The sequence below is a fragment of the Notolepis coatsorum genome, assembly GCF_963971535.1.
Source record: "Notolepis coatsorum genome assembly, chromosome: 9".
Lineage (NCBI taxonomy): Eukaryota > Metazoa > Chordata > Actinopteri > Aulopiformes > Paralepididae > Notolepis > Notolepis coatsorum.
Window position 1 is genome coordinate 35,774,536 of NC_140173.1, and position 18,060 is coordinate 35,792,595.

Here is an 18,060-nt window from a genome sequence, read left to right on the forward strand (position 1 = left end):
ATGAGGGAGGGAGAGATGAAGAAGAGGAAGGAGGGAGAGATGAAGCAGAGGGAGAGATGAGGGAGGGAGAGATGAAGAAGAGGAAGGAGGGAGAGATGAAGAAGAGGAAGGAGGGAGAGATGGAGAAGAGGAAGGAGGGAGAGATGAAAAAGAGGAATGAGCAGAGGAAGGAGGGACAGATGGAGAAGAGGAAGGAGGGAGAGATGAAAAAGAGGAATGAGCACAGGAAGGAGGGACAGATGGAGCAGAGGGAGAGATGAAGAGGAAGGAGTGAGAGATGAAGAAGAGGAAGGAGTGAGAGATGAAGAAGAGGAAGGGGGGAGATAAATATTTAAGTCCCCCCCCCCCTCCCCCAGTAATTGAGATCTGATGTGCTTTGTTGTGATGTGTTAAAGGGAACAGCTATTCTGACAACGGCAACAGCGCCTGGTATTTAAGCCGTCACCCTGTCCTCCCCGCGCCGCCAGGGCCGTCTGAGAGACTAAATGTTCTCATTTGTGTAAATATAGTTAGCGTCTCTGAACAGAGCTTCTATATTGGATATCTTGACGGCTGAATAAGCAGAGCGGGCGTCTGGGGGAGAAATGTGTGCTTTTCAAAGGGAGTCGTGACCCTGTGACTGAACTGTTTCTGTGTCTTCTCTCTTTCTCTCCACAGTTCAGGAGGTTCCTCTGTGATTCTCCTCTAGAGGTATGTATTATAATGATATCATTACATTTTATTATTATGAATGAATGAATGACTTTTATTTATATAGCACCCTTCACAGCACAAATGCACAGGGTGCTTTACACTACAGCTAGTATATAAAAACAAAAAGAAAAATCTGAACTAAATGACAACAGACCGCAGTGAAACCAAATAAAATAATATAATAAAAGAATTGTAATAAAATCATCAGTCACTAATTAAAAAACAAAACTATAGGAACAGTGAGGACAAGAAAGAGTGCCTAGGCTATGTATGACCAAAGGCCTGTCTGAACATTATGTGTTTTTAGTTAAAAGAGTTTTCAGAGGGGGCAGTTAGCAGGTCCAGGGGGAGAGCGTTCCAGAGCCTTGGTGCTGTCACCTCGAAGGCTCAATCACCCCTTGTTTTCAGCCTGGACCTGGGGACCACCAGGAGGTGCTGATTATATACACGCCATACAGATTAATGATGATCATTGTAACTGAGGGGTACAATTCCCTGACTGTATTGTTAGATATGATACTTACTACCACTACCTTTGTACTTAATATTTGGCCACCCAGTACTCGGCATAAATATATTATGATGAACACTGTCACGTAGATGAAACGGATCCAACACAAATGTACGAATTAGAAATAGGTCTTTATTTCTACACAGCGATGGTGTGTAGAGCAAGCACTTAATCAAATCAATCACATTTATGAATTGAAATAGTATGCACTTTTATGGCAAAGAGTATTCGTCGGTATATCAATAGAGAATGTCCAATCTCTGATGGCGCAGGTGGTAAATATACGACCTGGAATAGTTAAGGAATAACAGCAATGATACTTTAATGATTATAAGACTGGATACACTAGGGGGGTTAATCCGGTCGCTTGTAAGACAACAGGAGTAGGAGGGGGGGGGGGTAGAGTCTGGCTGCCTCGTCCGGCTAAGGGTATCCTGGGTGAACCCACAGTAGTGCAGTTCAATGCGCCAGCGATCCTTGGACCACAGATGAAAGCAGCTGGACTCTCTGTGGGCCGGCTCTCTCCGGTCCACGGAGGAGAGACGTGAAGCGACCTCGTCTTGCAGAGCGCCTCCTCACCTTGCGTCCTGTCCAGGGGGGGGGGGGTTCCAACACACGGCAGTGTCGGGGGTCTTTATCCATGGAATAATCACTGTACACAAAGCATAATCCGTGCCTGGGAAGGCGGGCTATCGTCGGTAGAATTATCCGGTATACAGGTCCACTCGCTCGTCGGCTCTGGGGCTCCTCGGGTGCAGCCTCACATGGGGTCGGCCACCCTGGATAAGCAGCCAGTTCTCTGCCCGAAACGATGGGGTACTGACTACGATAGTATTCTCACCGCACGAAGCACTACATATGAATAGACTATTATTAGCTTAATAGACTACGTCCAACTCGACGATATAGTGCCAAATATGACTATTCAAATATTAATATACACGATGTCTCAATACCGATGGTAGGCCGAACTTGGCCTTACTCCCACACGTGGCGTCGCGGGGAGGCTTTACGTCTGTCACTCTATTGGAGGGTAAGAAACTGGACTAAAAAGGAAGTCCTACTTTAGTAGCGCAGTATATATACGCACTATGAACAAATAGTACCGTTAGTGGTGCGGTAGCCAGATTCCTACGCGGAACTAGGACTTGTTCGTACATGTTGAGCGGTACGTTTGAACTGGGTCTGGGGGGTATGGCAGCCTGGCACCAAGGTCTCGACCAATAGTAGAATGGAGACTATTATGGGATGTTCAGTAGGCTAGAATGGATATTCAATGCATATTGTACAAGGAATATACAAGGGATATCAGGGAATATTAGAGAATATACAAATACAATTAAATATATATATATAATAAATATATATATTCGGTTTAATCTGGCCCTTCACAACAGCCACCCCCTGATTGGTCCCAGACCTAATCAGTTAAGCAGAGACAGATTAATCGCGTTGTCCATTTACACATAAGGGTTTGCTGTAGGGGTCAGTCAACTTCACAAAGTCATAGGGTTATAGGGTCATGGTCATCATCGATTGTGTCTGGGAGTCGGGGCAGTTCTATGAGCCTCGCCACGGGACGGGTGTAAGTGCGACCCTGGACAAGCACTTCAGCTGCTCGGACCTTGCCGTCGGCACCGGTGATCACTTTGCTTACACGGCCGGCCGGCCACATAGCTCTGGGCAGTGATTGATCAATAATCATGACGACTGTTCCTTCTGTCAAATTGTCTCTCTCCTTTACCCACTTCTGGCGGGTCTGTAGAGACGGTAGGTAGTGCAGTAGGAATGTCCTTTGTTGTGCACTCTCTATGGTAGTGCAATCATCTATGTTGGGGTCTGCGGAGATAACAGTGCTCAATCCACAGAACACAGGCTTCTTATTCTCAGCCTCCTCCTGACTGGCTTCCCTCGGGATAGGCGTGGGCCACTCTCCTTCCGGGAGCTTTAGGAATGCTGGGCCGTCACTGTAGACATTGCGACGGGTGAGGTCATCTAGGGGCATTCCCCGGGTGATGACGTCGGCTGGGTTCTGTTTTGTATCAACGTAGCGCCACTCTGTTTCTCCGGTTAACTCTTTGGTTAAGTCTTGAATCTCGGTGACTCTGACTCCCACGAAGACTTTGTACTTGCATGAGTCCGATTTGATCCAGGCGAGTACTGTCGTGGAATCTGACCACAGGATTGTTCTAGACACCGGTATGGTGAGCTCACGTTGGATGAGCGTGGCTAGGTGCGCTCCGGCTAGGGCTGCGCAGAGCTCTAGGCGTGGGATAGATTGTTGCTTGCGTGGGGCTATTCTCGAGCGGGCGAGGACAAATGCTGTGTAGATCTCTCCCCCCTCTTCTTGGGCCCGCAAGTAGGGTACTGATCCGTATGCGACCTCTGAGGCGTCACTGAAGACGTGTAAGTCCATTTTACATGTCTCTGGCCTCACCGTGGGTGGGAAGTAGCTTCGGCGCATATTAACGCCTGGGAGTGAGTGGAGCTCCATCTCCCACTCTCTCCAGGTGGATGCAAGGTGTGCGGGAATGGGGTCGTCCCAGCCCTGGTCCTTGTCCCACAATGCTCGTACAATCATTTTTGCCCTGGTGGTGTACGGTAGAATACATCCTAGCGGGTCATATTGTCGGGCGAGTGTTGTGTACACACTCCGTCTGGTGGTCGGCGCCGCCGCCGGCCTTCCCTGCTCCGTAGTCAGGGGCTTGTGTCTGTAGTGAAGCGAATCTGTTTTGAATCGCCACACCAATCCCAGGGTCATCTCCTGGGCTTCTCCCGGGATTGTAGCCATCCAGGTCTCGCTGCTGGCTGCCTTGTCCTCGGAGGAGAGGCTGCGCAGTACTTGCGGATCGCTGCTGGCCCACTGCCTGAGATCAAAGCCGCCTTTGATCAATGAGGCGCGGAGTTTAATCAGGAGAGCCTCGGCTTCTTCCTGGGTTGAAAGGCTTTGTAGACAGTTGTCTACGTAGAAGCTGTCCTTTACGCTGTGTCGGACCTCTTCGTCCGCTGCTGGGTCCTCTGCTACATGTTTCTGTAGTGCAAATGTAGCACAGCAGGGGCTGCACGTCGTTCCGAAGGGGAGGACTTCCCATTGGTAGATGGCTGGGTGCTCATCTCCTGGCTTCTCTCTCCATAGGAACCGTAACAGGGGCTTGTCCTCCTCTACTAATCTCACCTGCAGGAACATTCCTTTAATGTCCCCGCTGATGGCCACCTTTTCCTGGCGGAAGCGGAGTAGAACGCCGAGTAGGGAGGGGCCGAGTGTGGGACCGGGCAGTAACTCTTTATTCAGATTTTGGGATCCGATCTGGTAGCTGCAGTTAAATACTATGCGGTCTTTACCGTTGTGATGGACCTTGTGGTGAGGCACGTACCACGATTCAGTGGTCTGGTCAGCCTCTTTAATGTCCATCTTTGTGACGTGTCCCGCTGTGATGAGCTTCTCAATCTCAGCGCGGTATACACTCTCTTGGGCGGGGTTCTTGGCTAAGCGCCGCTCCGTGTTCAGCAGGTACCGTTCTGTGGCGTCTGTCTTGGCGTGGAAAGTAGGCATTCCTTCTCGCCGCAGGAGTGGCGTGGCGTATCTCAACACGCCGTTGACCGGGACTCTCTTGGTCCCTGTCTCGAGGAGGTGAATGGCGTAAATGTCATCTTTAGAGCGAATGTCTTTCTTTCCGTTCTTAAAGGGCATTTGTTCCAAGGTCCATAACCGCTCTACGTGTTGCAGGAGTGCGGTTTCTCCCTCTGTGACTCGGGAGTGGAGACATCTAGTGGCTGTACTTCGGTTGAGAGATTTGGCGAGCGGGCCTTGGAGAGTCCATCCCAAACGGGTCTCGACTGCTGCAGGACAGCCTCGGGGTCCGGTATGAACCCGGTCTATCGGGACAATGAGGTCTGCATGGTCGGAGCCTATCAACAGGGTCGGCATAGCATTGTCTATGAGCGGGATCGGTAACTTGCGCAGATGTGCATATTTCTCCATCAGCTTGGCGACGGGGTATGTGTACTGCGACAGTCCTATTTCTTGGCTGGTGAAAGCGTCTGTAATCTGGTACCGTCGCTCAGGCTGGCCGCTTGCTGCGATAGAGAATGAGACATTCTCGCCCTTTATCGTCTTCAAATCTCGTCTTATTGTCCGAATTGTCATTTGGGTTTCGCTTCCCCGCAGCCCTAGCTGGGCCGCAGCGGAGGCGAGCAGAAGGGTCTTCTCTGACCCGTCATCGAGGACGGCGTAAGTGTCCAGGACTTTATTCTGGTAGCTTAGTGTCACACGCACTACTTTTAGGAGTACTCGGGCTCCACTGCTGCTGGCGAGATCGATGTACATGACGCTCGCTTTGCTGCTGGATGGTGCGGGTGAAGGGCGCCGTCTGTTACTGTCGTGAAGTATGTCCAGATGGGCTCCATCGCACTTGGTGCACCTTTTCTTTAAGCGGCATTCGGCTGCCATGTGTGAGCGCGCACAGCGAAAACAGCGCTTGTTGGACTTTATCCATTGACTTGCTTCCTCCGCGTTCAGCTTGGGGAAGGAGTCACATTGCGCTAGCCAGTGTTCTTTCTCACAGTAGGGGCACACTATCTTCCACTTCTCCGTTCTGGAGGGGGTACTGTGGCTCCTGCTGCTCGGTACTGACTCCGATTGGTGCATCACAGTCACCGATCTTCTTCCATCATTTAGTCGTCTGGTTCCTTCTCTGGAGCCAGGGGTGCTCCGTCCGAATGTATCTAGCCGTAGGCTGCTGACTTCTCTCGCCAGGAAGTCTGCTAGATCGAGGAGGTTCGGTTCGGGGCCATTCGGGTCTCGGTGGTCTCTCTGCCGCCTAAAACGCTCCTGTCGAGCGGGCGGCAGCTTCTCCAAGATCCTTTCCACATTTGAGTTGGCGTAAAGTTCATGCCTCCCCTTCTCTCTCTGCGCTCCCAACATCCCTACCAGGGACTGCACTCTGATGGACAGGTCGTCCAGTGCTCGATTGTCTATTGCTGGGGGTAAGCGGTCGATGTGTCAGATCTCCTGGATCACGTAATCCCATATGCGCCCATACCTCTGGTCCAATGCTACCAGCGCTGCTGTGTATGGGGTGGTGGAAGTCGCGTAGGCGAGCGCTATATTATGTGCGCGGGGTACCTTTAAGTGCTTCAGTAGGATGGCGTATTTATGGCGTTCATCCAATACATCCACCAACATGGTCTCCAGACACATGCAGAGTTCTGTATACTGGGCCCGGTTCTCTTGGGTGAAGTCGGGTACCATAGGCGTGCCAATGTATGACGCTGACTGTGGATACATCGGCGAGCGTTGGGGGAGAGGCCTCCTAGGCGAGTCTCCTCCCGCTCCTTGGTATGGGCTGGTACCGGCAGTGTACCATGGCCCGCTTGTCCAGGTGCTGTTCCTCGGTGCGGGTCGTGCGTCGTGCTCACCCGGGTATAGAGTCGGGGGTCTGTAGCGCAGCTCCGCGGGAGTATAGCCTGGGCTGTACCGGACCTCCTGGTCCGGTAGAGTACTGTGCTGTCGTCGGGCGTGGTTCTCCTCCTCTTCCTCTTCGTCTTCAGTTAGGTCATCCAGTGCTTGTAGTCTCTGGTTTAGCCTCTCCACAGGATATGCTGCTCCTTCCCGGTTGCTAGGTCTCGCTTGGACCGGTGGGGGGAGGTGGTCTGTGGGGGGTATAGACCTCGTCTGTTGGTCAAGTTCAGGGTTGTTTACTCGGCTAGGGGATGCCGCCCTGGAGGTGTGTCTAGACGAGTTCCTGGAGCCTCTGGCGGAGGGAGAGGGTGTTGTCCGTCTGATCAGCTGTTCTATTAGTTGCGCTTGCTGTCTGTCGCGCTCTGCGTCCCGTAGAGCACCAGCAGCTGCTCGCTGGCTGTCTGCTCGGTCTCGGGCCACATTCTCTTCCCTCTGAATGCGTCTTATTTCTAGACGTATATGCTCTTCTTCGCTCCGCTGCTGGATCTGCAGTCGGTCGCGTTCAGCAGCGGCGTTCAGGCTGATGAGGAAGGCCTGCTGTAGGGTCCTCTCTGCCTCGCTGGGAGAAGGCGGTTGTATAGGGGAGCCTTCCCTCGGGGTACTCCTTGCGGAGCCTTGGAGCTCTATCTCCACGGTGCTCTCCCCGTCTTCTTCCGTGCCGAGTTCTCTCTCGGTAGCGTTGTATTCCTCCCGGGACTCATCGGGGACTACTTCTTCAGTACTGGCGGGGTGTGAAGTCATGTCTGGTTCCCACTGGTCCCCACCGTGAACTTGGTCAGTTACATTAGAACCCGTAGGGGCCTCTATGGTCGGGGTAGTCTGGGCGTTGGGGTTAGACATACTTTTACTTTCTAGTTTTACCGCGTTTACTGTTAGTAGAAGACTAGGTTGTTGACTGACAGCGTAAGCCTCTAAGTACTGAGGGAGCCGTCGTTCGCGCTGCGGGCGTTGGTTAGGAGGATCGTTTCGTGGAGTGTTCATCATAGGCCATTTCAATATTAATAACACTATATTAATATTACACTAATTACCCTCCGGCTCGAAGGACCAATTTTAACTGAGGGGTACAATTCCCTGACTGTATTGTTAGATATGATACTTACTACCACTACCTTTGTACTTAATATTCGGCCACCCAGTACTCGGCATAAATATATTATGATGAACACTGTCACGTAGATGAAACGGATCCAACACAAATGTACGAATTAGAAATAGGTCTTTATTTCTACACAGCGATGGTGTGTAGAGCAAGCACTTAATCAAATCAATCACATTTATGAATTGAAATAGTATGCACTTTTATGGCAAAGAGTATTCGTCGGTATATCAATAGAGAATGTCCAATCTCTGATGGCGCAGGTGGTAAATATACGACCTGGAATAGTTAAGGAATAACAGCAATGATACTTTAATGATTATAAGACTGGATACACTAGGGGGGTTAATCCGGTCGCTTGTAAGACAACAGGAGTAGGGGGGGGGGGGGGGGTAGAGTCTGGCTGCCTCGTCCGGCTAAGGGTATCCTGGGTGAACCCACAGTAGTGCAGTTCAATGCGCCAGCGATCCTTGGACCACAGATGAAAGCAGCTGGACTCTCTGTGGGCCGGCTCTCTCCGGTCCACGGAGGAGAGACGTGAAGCGACCTCGTCTTGCAGAGCGCCTCCTCACCTTGCGTCCTCTCCAGGGGGGGGGGTTCCAACACACGGCAGTGTCGGGGGTCTTTATCCATGGAATAATCACTGTACACAAAGCATAATCCGTGCCTGGGAAGGCGGGCTATCGTCGGTAGAATAATCCGGTATACAGGTCCACTCGCTCGTCGGCTCTGGGGCTCCTCGGGTGCAGCCTCACATGGAGTCGGCCACCCTGGATAAGCAGCCAGTTCTCTGCCCGAAACGATGGGGTACTGACTACGATAGTATTCTCACCGCACGAAGCACTACATATGAATAGACTATTATTAGCTTAATAGACTACGTCCAACTCGACGATATAGTGCCAAATATGACTATTCAAATATTAATATACACGATGTCTCAATACCGATGGTAGGCCGAACTTGGCCTTACTCCCACACGTGGCATCGCGGGGAGGCTTTACGTCTGTCACTCTATTGGAGGGTAAGAAACTGGACTAAAAAGGAAGTCCTACTTTAGTAGCGCAGTATATATACGCACTATGAACAAATAGTACCGTTAGTGGTGCGGTAGCCAGATTCCTACGCGGAACTAGGACTTGTTCGTACATGTTGAGCGGTACGTTTGAACTGGGTCTGGGGGGTATGGCAGCCTGGCACCAAGGTCTCGACCCATAGTAGAATGGAGACTATTATGGGATGTTCAGTAGGCTAGAATGGATATTCAATGCATATTGTACAAGGAATATACAAGGGATATCAGGGAATATTAGAGAATATACAAATACAATTAAATATATATATATAATAAATATATATATTCGGTTTAATCTGGCCCTTCACAACAATCATAGTACTAATAATGACCGTGGGTAATGGCAATGAGTGAGAAAACACCTGTGAGATGGAACATGCATGGAATATTGAAATGTCTATGAACGAGGAGATGACAGTGAGAAAACATACGGCATGTAACTTGATGTAGCAGTGAACACACCTTTGTCTTTTCCACAATACCACTAGGTAGGAAGGGGGAGGGGCTCCTGGGGGGGGGCTGTCTGTCTCTCTATTTATCTATTTATATCTATTTATCTATTTATATCTCCGTCTCCCTCTCATTCTCCCTGTCTCTCTCTGTATCCCTCTCTTTTTGTCTCTCTCTCTCTCTCTCTCTCTCTCTCTCTCTCCATCTCTCCCTCCGTCTGTCTCATTCCAATTGATCTTCATCTCAGAGGGATGATCTGTGTGTCTGTGTCGTCCATCTGCTTTCAATCAGTGGGCTGATAAAATACACACACACACACACACACACACACACACACACACACACACACACACGCTTGCCACATGGACTCACTACAAGTTATCAGTCTTTCTTTCATACCTCACAAGATCAGATCAGATGTTCCTTTATTACTCTCCTCTCGGGAACCTCGGGGGTCATAGCAGCACGGGGGAGGGGGGAGGGGGGGGGTACAGGGCAATAGAAATGATAATACATTCTAGATAATAAACATATCAGAATAGAGGTAAAGAACAAGAACAACAGTCCCCCCTGGTATAATATAATACAGATTCTATCCTAAGTCAACCCTATGTATAAATAATATATACTGTATAGCTACAGTGTTTCCCCTAGGATTTTCTTCAGGGGGCGGGGGTGGTAGGACCCCCAAAACTAGTGTTGTCGCGGGGCGCCCGTGTGTCACGGATACATGGTGTCAACAGTGTCGTCATAGACGCGCGCAGTAAAGTTTAAATATCAACATTGTTTGGCCATCCTCAGTAAATATCAAACTTTCCAAAGACCAGAGTTGGGACGGGCACGCACACACACACAGACAGGGAGAATGGCTTATATGAACTATCCAGTTCATATATCAACTATCCAGTTCGTTTTAATATAATTTAGCTAGCTCGCCAACGTTACTGTGATTAATGCAAACTTAGGGGGGGCGGGGGGGTCCCGTCGTATAGCCTATATTTATGTATTTCTTCTATTACCCTGCCCATACCTGTACCTCCCCTCCCTCATGCTGCTATGACGCCCACATTTCCCCAAGGGGATCAATAAAGCAATGTCTCATCTCATCTGATCTTAGTGGCAGACCACTGGTTGCTCTTTTGTCAGATGATTTCTCACTTGATTTCTCCGTTGGTGTCTTCTCCATCCTCTTTCCAACTTGCAGAATGTGACACGCCCGCTCTGTTCGCAAGAATTTTGGCAACATTTTGGTTCAACCTGCGAACCCAACTTTTTTTGTGTTCCGAACCAATTTATCTTTGGTTGAAATGCTCCAAACAAAAGGTTCAAAATCAGGTTCACAAACTGGAACAGAACCGGAACAGAAAAGGCCTGATTGAGGATGTATAATGTATAATGTATACACACCAGTCCAGTCATATCAATAATCTTTAAAAAAAAATATTATTTACATTCAACTGGCAATTTAGTAGTCAAATATATTTTTAGTAGTATTTTAGGGCTGTCAAAATGAATGCTTTAACTTTGGAGATTAATTAAAATTATTTAAAGCATTAAAATAAATTAATCTAGATTAATCTATGGAGTGAAAGATCTTCAATCTTAGCGCTGCGGATATGAATGAATGAATGAATGAATGAATGACCTTTATTTATATAGCACCCTTCACAGCACGAATGCACAGGGTGCTTTACACTACAGCTTAATATAAAAACACAATAAAAACAAAATCAAATAAATGACAACAACAAACAGCAGTTAAAAACAGTGAAACCAGATAGAAAAAGTAGAATAAAAGAATTTGGATAAAATCATGAGTCACTAATTAAAACAAAAACTATAAAACAGTGAGGACAAGAAAAAAAGTGCCTATGCATGACCAAAAGCCTGTCTGAACAGATGCGTTTTTAATTGTTTTTTTAAAAGAGTTCTCAGAGGGGGCAGTTTGCAGGTCCAGGGGGAGAGCGTTCCAGAGCCTTGGTGCTGTCACCTGGAAGGCTCGATCACCCCTTGTTTTAAGCCTGGACCTGGGGACCACCAGGAGGTGCTGATCGGCAGATCTGAGTGAGCGGGTGTTGGTGTAGGGATGGATGAGTTCAGTGATGTAGATGGGGGCCTGACCGTGAAGTGCTCTGAAAGTGAAAGTGAGTACTTTCAAGTGAATTCTATAGTGTACCGGGAGCCAGTGCAGGGATACCAGAATGGGAGTGATGTGGCATGATTTTTTTGACCTTGTGAGTAGCCTGGCTGCAGCATTTTGGACCATTTGTAATTTATCTGTGGATGATTTGGTGAGACAGGTGAAAAGTGAGTTGCAGTAGTCAAGCCTAGAGGAAATAAAAGCATGTACGGACAGTTCTAGTTCAGAGTGAGATATGATGGTGCGTAGTTTTGCAATGTTTCTGAGGTGAAAGAAGCAGGTGCGTGTGAGTGTTTTGACATGTTTGTCTAGGTTCATGGCCTGGTCGAAGACAACACCCAGGTTTCTCAGGTGGGGACGTATGTTGTCTTTAAGGGACCCCAAGTGAGTGGCCACTCTAGCTGCAGTCTTTTCAGCTGCTACGATCAGCACCTCCGTTTTTTTGCGTTTAACTGGAGGAAGTTACTCCCCATCCAGCTCTCAATGCCGAGCAGGCACTCCTGGAGAAGGCTGAGTTTCTCCAAGTTGTCGGGTTTAAAAGAGCAGAGTAGTTGTATGTCATCTGCGTAGCAGTGGTATTTAATGCCGGTGAATTTATTGATGAGGAGGCCTAGGGGAAGCATGTAGATGGCAAAAAGGAGTGGTCCTAGCACCGATCCCTGTATAAGAATATATATATATATATATATATATATATATATAAGAAAGGGGTCTAGCTGAGTCAATGTTGATGGTTTTGTTGAACATTTGTATTTCACAGGAGAGAAACTGTATTCAAAGAAAGCTATTAAAATAGTCTTTGAATCTAAATATACTTTCTTTGTGTTGATTTTACATTAATTCCATGATTTTACTCAAGTAAATATCTGTAACAAGCTTCGGTCTTAACACTTTGAGTGCCAGCAGGGGGCGCCAGAAATAGAGCTTGAGTGCCAGCGCTGTAGTCAATGGGAGGGCAAGCACATTTGCGAACGCATAAACTATATCTTAAATTTGTGTCTAATACGCCCATCGCTTATCAATGACTTGTTTGCAGTCAACATTGTCGAAACGGATTGTTTTTTAATCGGTACATTTCCGTTTTATACCATTTTGAAAAACGCTCGTTTTTTTAAACTTCCAGAAAAAAAGGTGATTCTGCAGGAATCTCGTTTTAGTGGAATACACAAAACACGTTGTAATTTTTCTGCCTATTTATGAATCGTTTTCAAATAAACGCTAGATTATCGATAGTATATGTGTACTTATGCATGCTAGAGAAGCGGGCTGAAAAATCGATTATCTTATTTCCTGATCAGCACACACACACTCACAGCCACACACACACATATGGGACACGCTGAGATATAGGTGAAAAAAACTCTGATTATCCCAAGACTGGTCAAATAGATCCTTACCTCAGATCAGATGTTCTCCAAAAAGATTATTCCAATTCCTGATCGCTATTCCAATTATCGATCCCGTTTATTGATCCAACGCTGTGTACTGGAAACACATATTCCACGCTGTTCTGCGGCTCGGCAATGAATGGGATCGTCTCCGGTTACATGCCTGACAAATAAAATGTGGATTCCGGACTCTTTTTTTCCCATCCATTTCATTCAGTCCAATCCAATGGGTGCAATACCATCCCGAGAGACGATAGGGGGCGGTATTTTCCCTGTTCGAGCTCAGATAGATATAGTATTAAGTAGAAAAATGCGATTTTTAATCTAGATTAATTACAGAAAATTGTGAGATTAATTTGTTAATTCTTTTTAATCTATTGACAGTAGGGCTGTCCCCGACTAAGGATTTGGAGGGTCGACTATGATAGGCCAAAATTTGTTGTTAGTCGACTATTGGTAAAATAAAAATAAAAAAGTATAATATTTTTTATATTAAAAAAATAAATAAAAATGTTACATTTATCATTCCATTTGGGCTGTGGGGGTGATTAATATCTGAAGGAGTCGACTGAAGGCTTCTTGTCTGCAAAAGCATGCAATTGGTCCACTGATGGATACATCTTGATATTTGTCTAGTCTAGTGTGTTCATTAGATGGGTGAAATCCTCTTTCAGTGCCTCTGTGCCTGTTTTCGTAGCCAGTTAGCCTCTGCTATGCGTGCCATTAGCGTTAGCCACGCTTCTAGGCCTCTTTTCTTTTGGAAAGAATGATAAAAAATAAAAAATAATAAATATATATATATATTTTTAATATATATTCGACTAAGAGGTTGGCCAGTCGACTACGGCTCCTTTCGACCGATTAGTCGACTAATCGACTAATAGGGGTCAGCCCTAATTGACAGCACTAATATATTTGTCAAATGCATGTTGAACATAGTTCTGAGCCCTATAGTCTCCACCTCTCCGGCCTGCTGGTTGACTTGTTTACATTGTGAGGGTGTAACATTTCACCATCATTATAATAATTATAGAGCCTTCCAGCTCAAACACAGTAGGACTAATCAGCAGCAGCTGTGTGTGTGTGTGTGTGTGTGTGTGTGTGTGTCAAAGTAAAGTCATGGACTGACTTACACATTGTGACACTGATGTCAGATCATCATCTCACTGATGTGAGGTCAACATCTAACTAATGTGAGGTCATCATGTCACTGATGTGATGTCATCCTCACTGATGTGAGCTCATCATCTCACTGATGTGAGGTCAGTGTTTGCTACTTAATTTTTATTTTTTTGTGTTGAATATTTGGAAATATAGGTATATGTATGTTTTTGTTTTGTTCTATGTGGACCCCAGGAAGAATAGCTGTTGCCTAGTGACATCCAATGGGGATCCTCTCTCTCACTCTCACTCTTACTCTCTATTGCTCTCTTTTTGCATTTGTTCTGTCTCTTCTCTTTCTCTCCCCCTCCATCACTGTCTTTCTATGTCTGTCTCAAGTGGTCTGCACACGGGGGGTGACCGACGTCGCCTGGCGATGCGATCGCCTGTTGCTCAACGACGATTGCTTGCCCCCGTCGCTCTGTCTAGCTGGGGGTGTGGTTATTTGCTTCCCCCGGGAGATATAGGAGGACGGACCCGTTATGTTGTTGTGAAGCGAGCGTATTTAATAGCAGGTAGCTGTGTTGTGCGTTACGAGGGAGTATTATTAACCTGTAAAACCCATATTGAGCTGGAATTAAACCACTATACGAATACAACCTCTCCTCATTCTTCCTGACATTACTGCGTGCCTGATCGCTACGATACGTTCATTACCACCGATTGGACAAGTATTGTTATGCAGCTGCTGAAAGAGTGTTTTTTTCACCGAAGACGCAAACTGTTTTGTTCTCCATCATTTTCTTTGGACAATAAACCTTACAAACTACATCAGCTGCAGCCTGGACATTAAACTCTGTCAACATCCACAACTTCTTTTGTTACCCGAGTATTAAAACAATAGGTGCATTGTGGCGCATTTTTTTTTTTTTTTTTTTTTTGGCGTTTTTATCGCTTTATTGCTACTGGGCAGTCCAGTAGTGAGAGACAGAGTGGGGGGAAGACATTCGGCAAATAACGACGGGTTCGGGAGTCGAACCCGGGTCGGCCGTGTCGCGGCTGAGCGCACTATGTGGTTCGCCACTGGGGCGCTCACATTGTTAATTTATTAGTTAATGACAAGCGGCCACTATAGCTTCTCAAACTAATGTTATTTATTTAAATTGTTCCCGTTAATAATAATGAACATATTAAGTAGCATGGTAATAATACGTAGGTTATTGATCAATGAATGTATTGATACATTAAAGCTGTACAAATGATACACCAGTAGAACTTCTGTACTACTTCTACTGTAGAAGTCATGTTATTTCCTCATTGTCCGTGTGCCGTCGCCTCAAAAAATAGGATTGAGGCGATATTTAGCGAGGCGACTGAAATACCTTGCCGACCGTCGCTTCAAAATCTCCTGCCGTGTGTGTGTTCTCTCATTCATAACAATGGAGGCGATACAATTCTGTCTGTCGGCTCGCTAAAAAAATAGGTCGCCTGGCTAAAATCGCTCGCCGTGTGGGGACCCCTTCACTCGCTCACTCACTCACTAAGGCTGAGCCCAAATGTTTGAACGTTCGAACCTTCGTTAGTTACGCTGGCATTCGAATTCTAAATCAACATTTGAATTTTTTATTTTTAATAAACTTTTTTATAACTTAATTTTTTATTTGTTTCTATTAATTCTGTTTAAACCAATGGGGTTTTTCTTCACAGTTGCAGATAAAGATTAGGCTACACTAATATTATAGTATTAAAAGAAACTGATGAGTTATATTCATTAGAAAGTTGATTTAGTTGGGCTGGGGCTTCTCCCTGGGCTGGGTCTGGGGCTGGAAAGTTGATTTAATAAAAGAAAAAGACAAATTTAATCAGATTAATCACTTTATTCAAATTGAGGATTTAGTTTGAGGATATAAAAAAAAAAAAAAAAAAAAGGTATGACGAAGTTCGAATCCCAAAAACAGGCTTTAGGGGACAGCCTTATCACTCACTCACTCACTCACTCACTCACTCACTCACTCACTCATTCACTCACTCACTCACTCACTCACTCACTCACTCACTCACTCACTCACTCACTCACTCACTCACTCACTCACTCACTCATTCACACCTACAGTAGTAGGACATGCTTCCACCCTGGTACTTGGTAAACAGACGGCAGTAGTAAACGGGTCCAGACTGACGTTCCCAGCAGGACTATATATATTATTATCTTCAGGTTGTTAATGTGTCTCCGGGCAGAACAGATGAATCACAACCCACTCCTAAATATAGTTAACCCTTTCACTGTTGCACTACCAAAACGGTTAACCCTTTCACTGCCACAATACACAGAGGGTTAACCCTTTCGCGACCGTCGGTTGTGTGATAGTAAAGGGTTAACCTTCTGTCGTGTGGCAGTGACAGGGTTTTAAGAAGGCTGAAAGGTCCAGGACACATTCCTGGTACATGCAAACAAGAGATTATATTATTGTTTGTTGTGTCGGCACAGCGCTGTGTGTGGCAGCAGGCGGGGCATGGAGGAGACTGACTGATGGAGGAGCTAATCAGATGCCGGCGTTTCCTTCTCTCGTTAAATGAGCCGTTACTGAATGCTTCAACTAGCAAGCTGCACACCAGCCATGCTGTGTGTGTGTGTGTGAGAGAGAGAGAGAGCGAGAGAGCAATTAGCCTGTTTACCTTCGCTGTGTGTGTGTTCATGTGTGTGTATGGTGTTTGTATGTGTGTGCAAAATGGAGTTTAATCATTTTGTTTCTGCATGTGTTCTGTGAGGTGTATACGAGCAGGCTCTCGGTTCATAATGTTGGCTCAGGAGGTAGAGCGCTAGTCTGGTCATCTAAAGGTTTCCGGTTTGATTCCGGCTCCTCCCCAGCAGCGTGTTGGAAGTGTCCTTGAGCAAGACACTTAACCCCTAACTGCTCCCGATGAGCAGGTTGTCTCTGCCGTCTTGTGTGTGAATGTGAGACAAAAGCGCTTTGGATAAAAGCTGCTATATAAATGCAGTCTATTTACTACCACCTCGCTGTCTCCTCTCTGTCTCTCTGTCCCTCCCTCGGTCTCCTCTCTGTCCCTCTCTGTGTGTCTCTCTCTGTCTCTCTCTCTGTTTCTGTCTCTCTCTTTCTGTCTCTCTCTATCTGTCCCTCTCTGTGTGTGTCTCTGTCTCTGTCTATCGCTCTGTCCCTCTCTGTCTCTCTCTCTGTTTCTGTCTGTCCCTCCCTGTCTCTCTCTATCTGTCCCTCTCTCTGTGTGTCTCTCTCTGTCCCTCTATCTGTCTATCTCTCTGTCTCTCTCTCTGTCCCTATATCTGTCTCTCTCTATCTGAGACACTGTTTTCTTTAGTGAGACAGTTGGAAGGCTGAGAGGGAGACAGAGTAGAGGAGACACAGGAGAGAAGGTTCTTTATTGAGACAGTAGGAAGGCTGAGAGGGAGACAGAGTAGGGGAGTCACAGGAGAGACGGTTCTTTATTGAGACAGTAGGAAGTCTGAGAGGGAGACAGAGTAGGAGAGACACAGGAGAGAAGGTTCTTTATTGAGACAGTAGGAAGGCTGAGAGGGAGACAGAGTAGGGGAGACACAGGAGAGATGGTTCTTTATTGAGACAGTAGGAAGGCTGAGAGGGAGACAGAGTAGAGGAGACACAGGAGAGACTGTTCTTTATTGAGACAGTAGGAAGTCTGAGAGGGAGACGGAGTAGGAGAGACACAGGAGAGAAGGTTCTTTATTGAGACAGTAGGAAGGCTGAGAGGGAGACGGAGTAGGGGAGTCACAGGAGAGACGGTTCTTTATTGAGACAGTAGGAAGGCTGAGAGGGAGACAGAGTAGGGGAGACACAGTAGAGAAGGTTCTTTATTGAGACAGTAGGAAGGCTGAGAGGGAGACAGAGTAGGAGAGACACAGGAGAGAAGGTTCTGGTTGTATTCAGTCCCAGGCCAGCAGGGTCACACGTGGATTCCAAGGCACTGAGGGGCATATGAGAGTGATTTGGGGCTGTGGAGGCTCGGGCTCTGGGTGGTTGAAAGCGTTTAGTGTTAAGAATGTTGCGGTTGGTGTCACAGTTGCCAGGACTCAACCATTATGTCTCTGAGAGGGGAGACCCTGGACTCAACCATTATGTCTCAGAGGAGAGACCCTGGACTCAACCATT

General features: G+C 46.9%; 1 protein-coding gene across 2 annotated transcripts in view; it reads left to right on the plus strand.

Annotated features, from left to right (window-relative positions):
* Window positions 1–18,060, plus strand: part of ate1 (arginyltransferase 1) — a 291,958-nt gene that overhangs the window by 114,114 nt on the left and 159,784 nt on the right. For both annotated transcript variants that reach the window (XM_084321688.1, XM_084321689.1), the window contains exon 8: window positions 658–690. In XM_084321688.1, coding sequence (XP_084177814.1) covers window positions 658–690 — 33 coding nt within the window. The remainder of the gene's footprint in view (window positions 1–657; window positions 691–18,060) is intronic.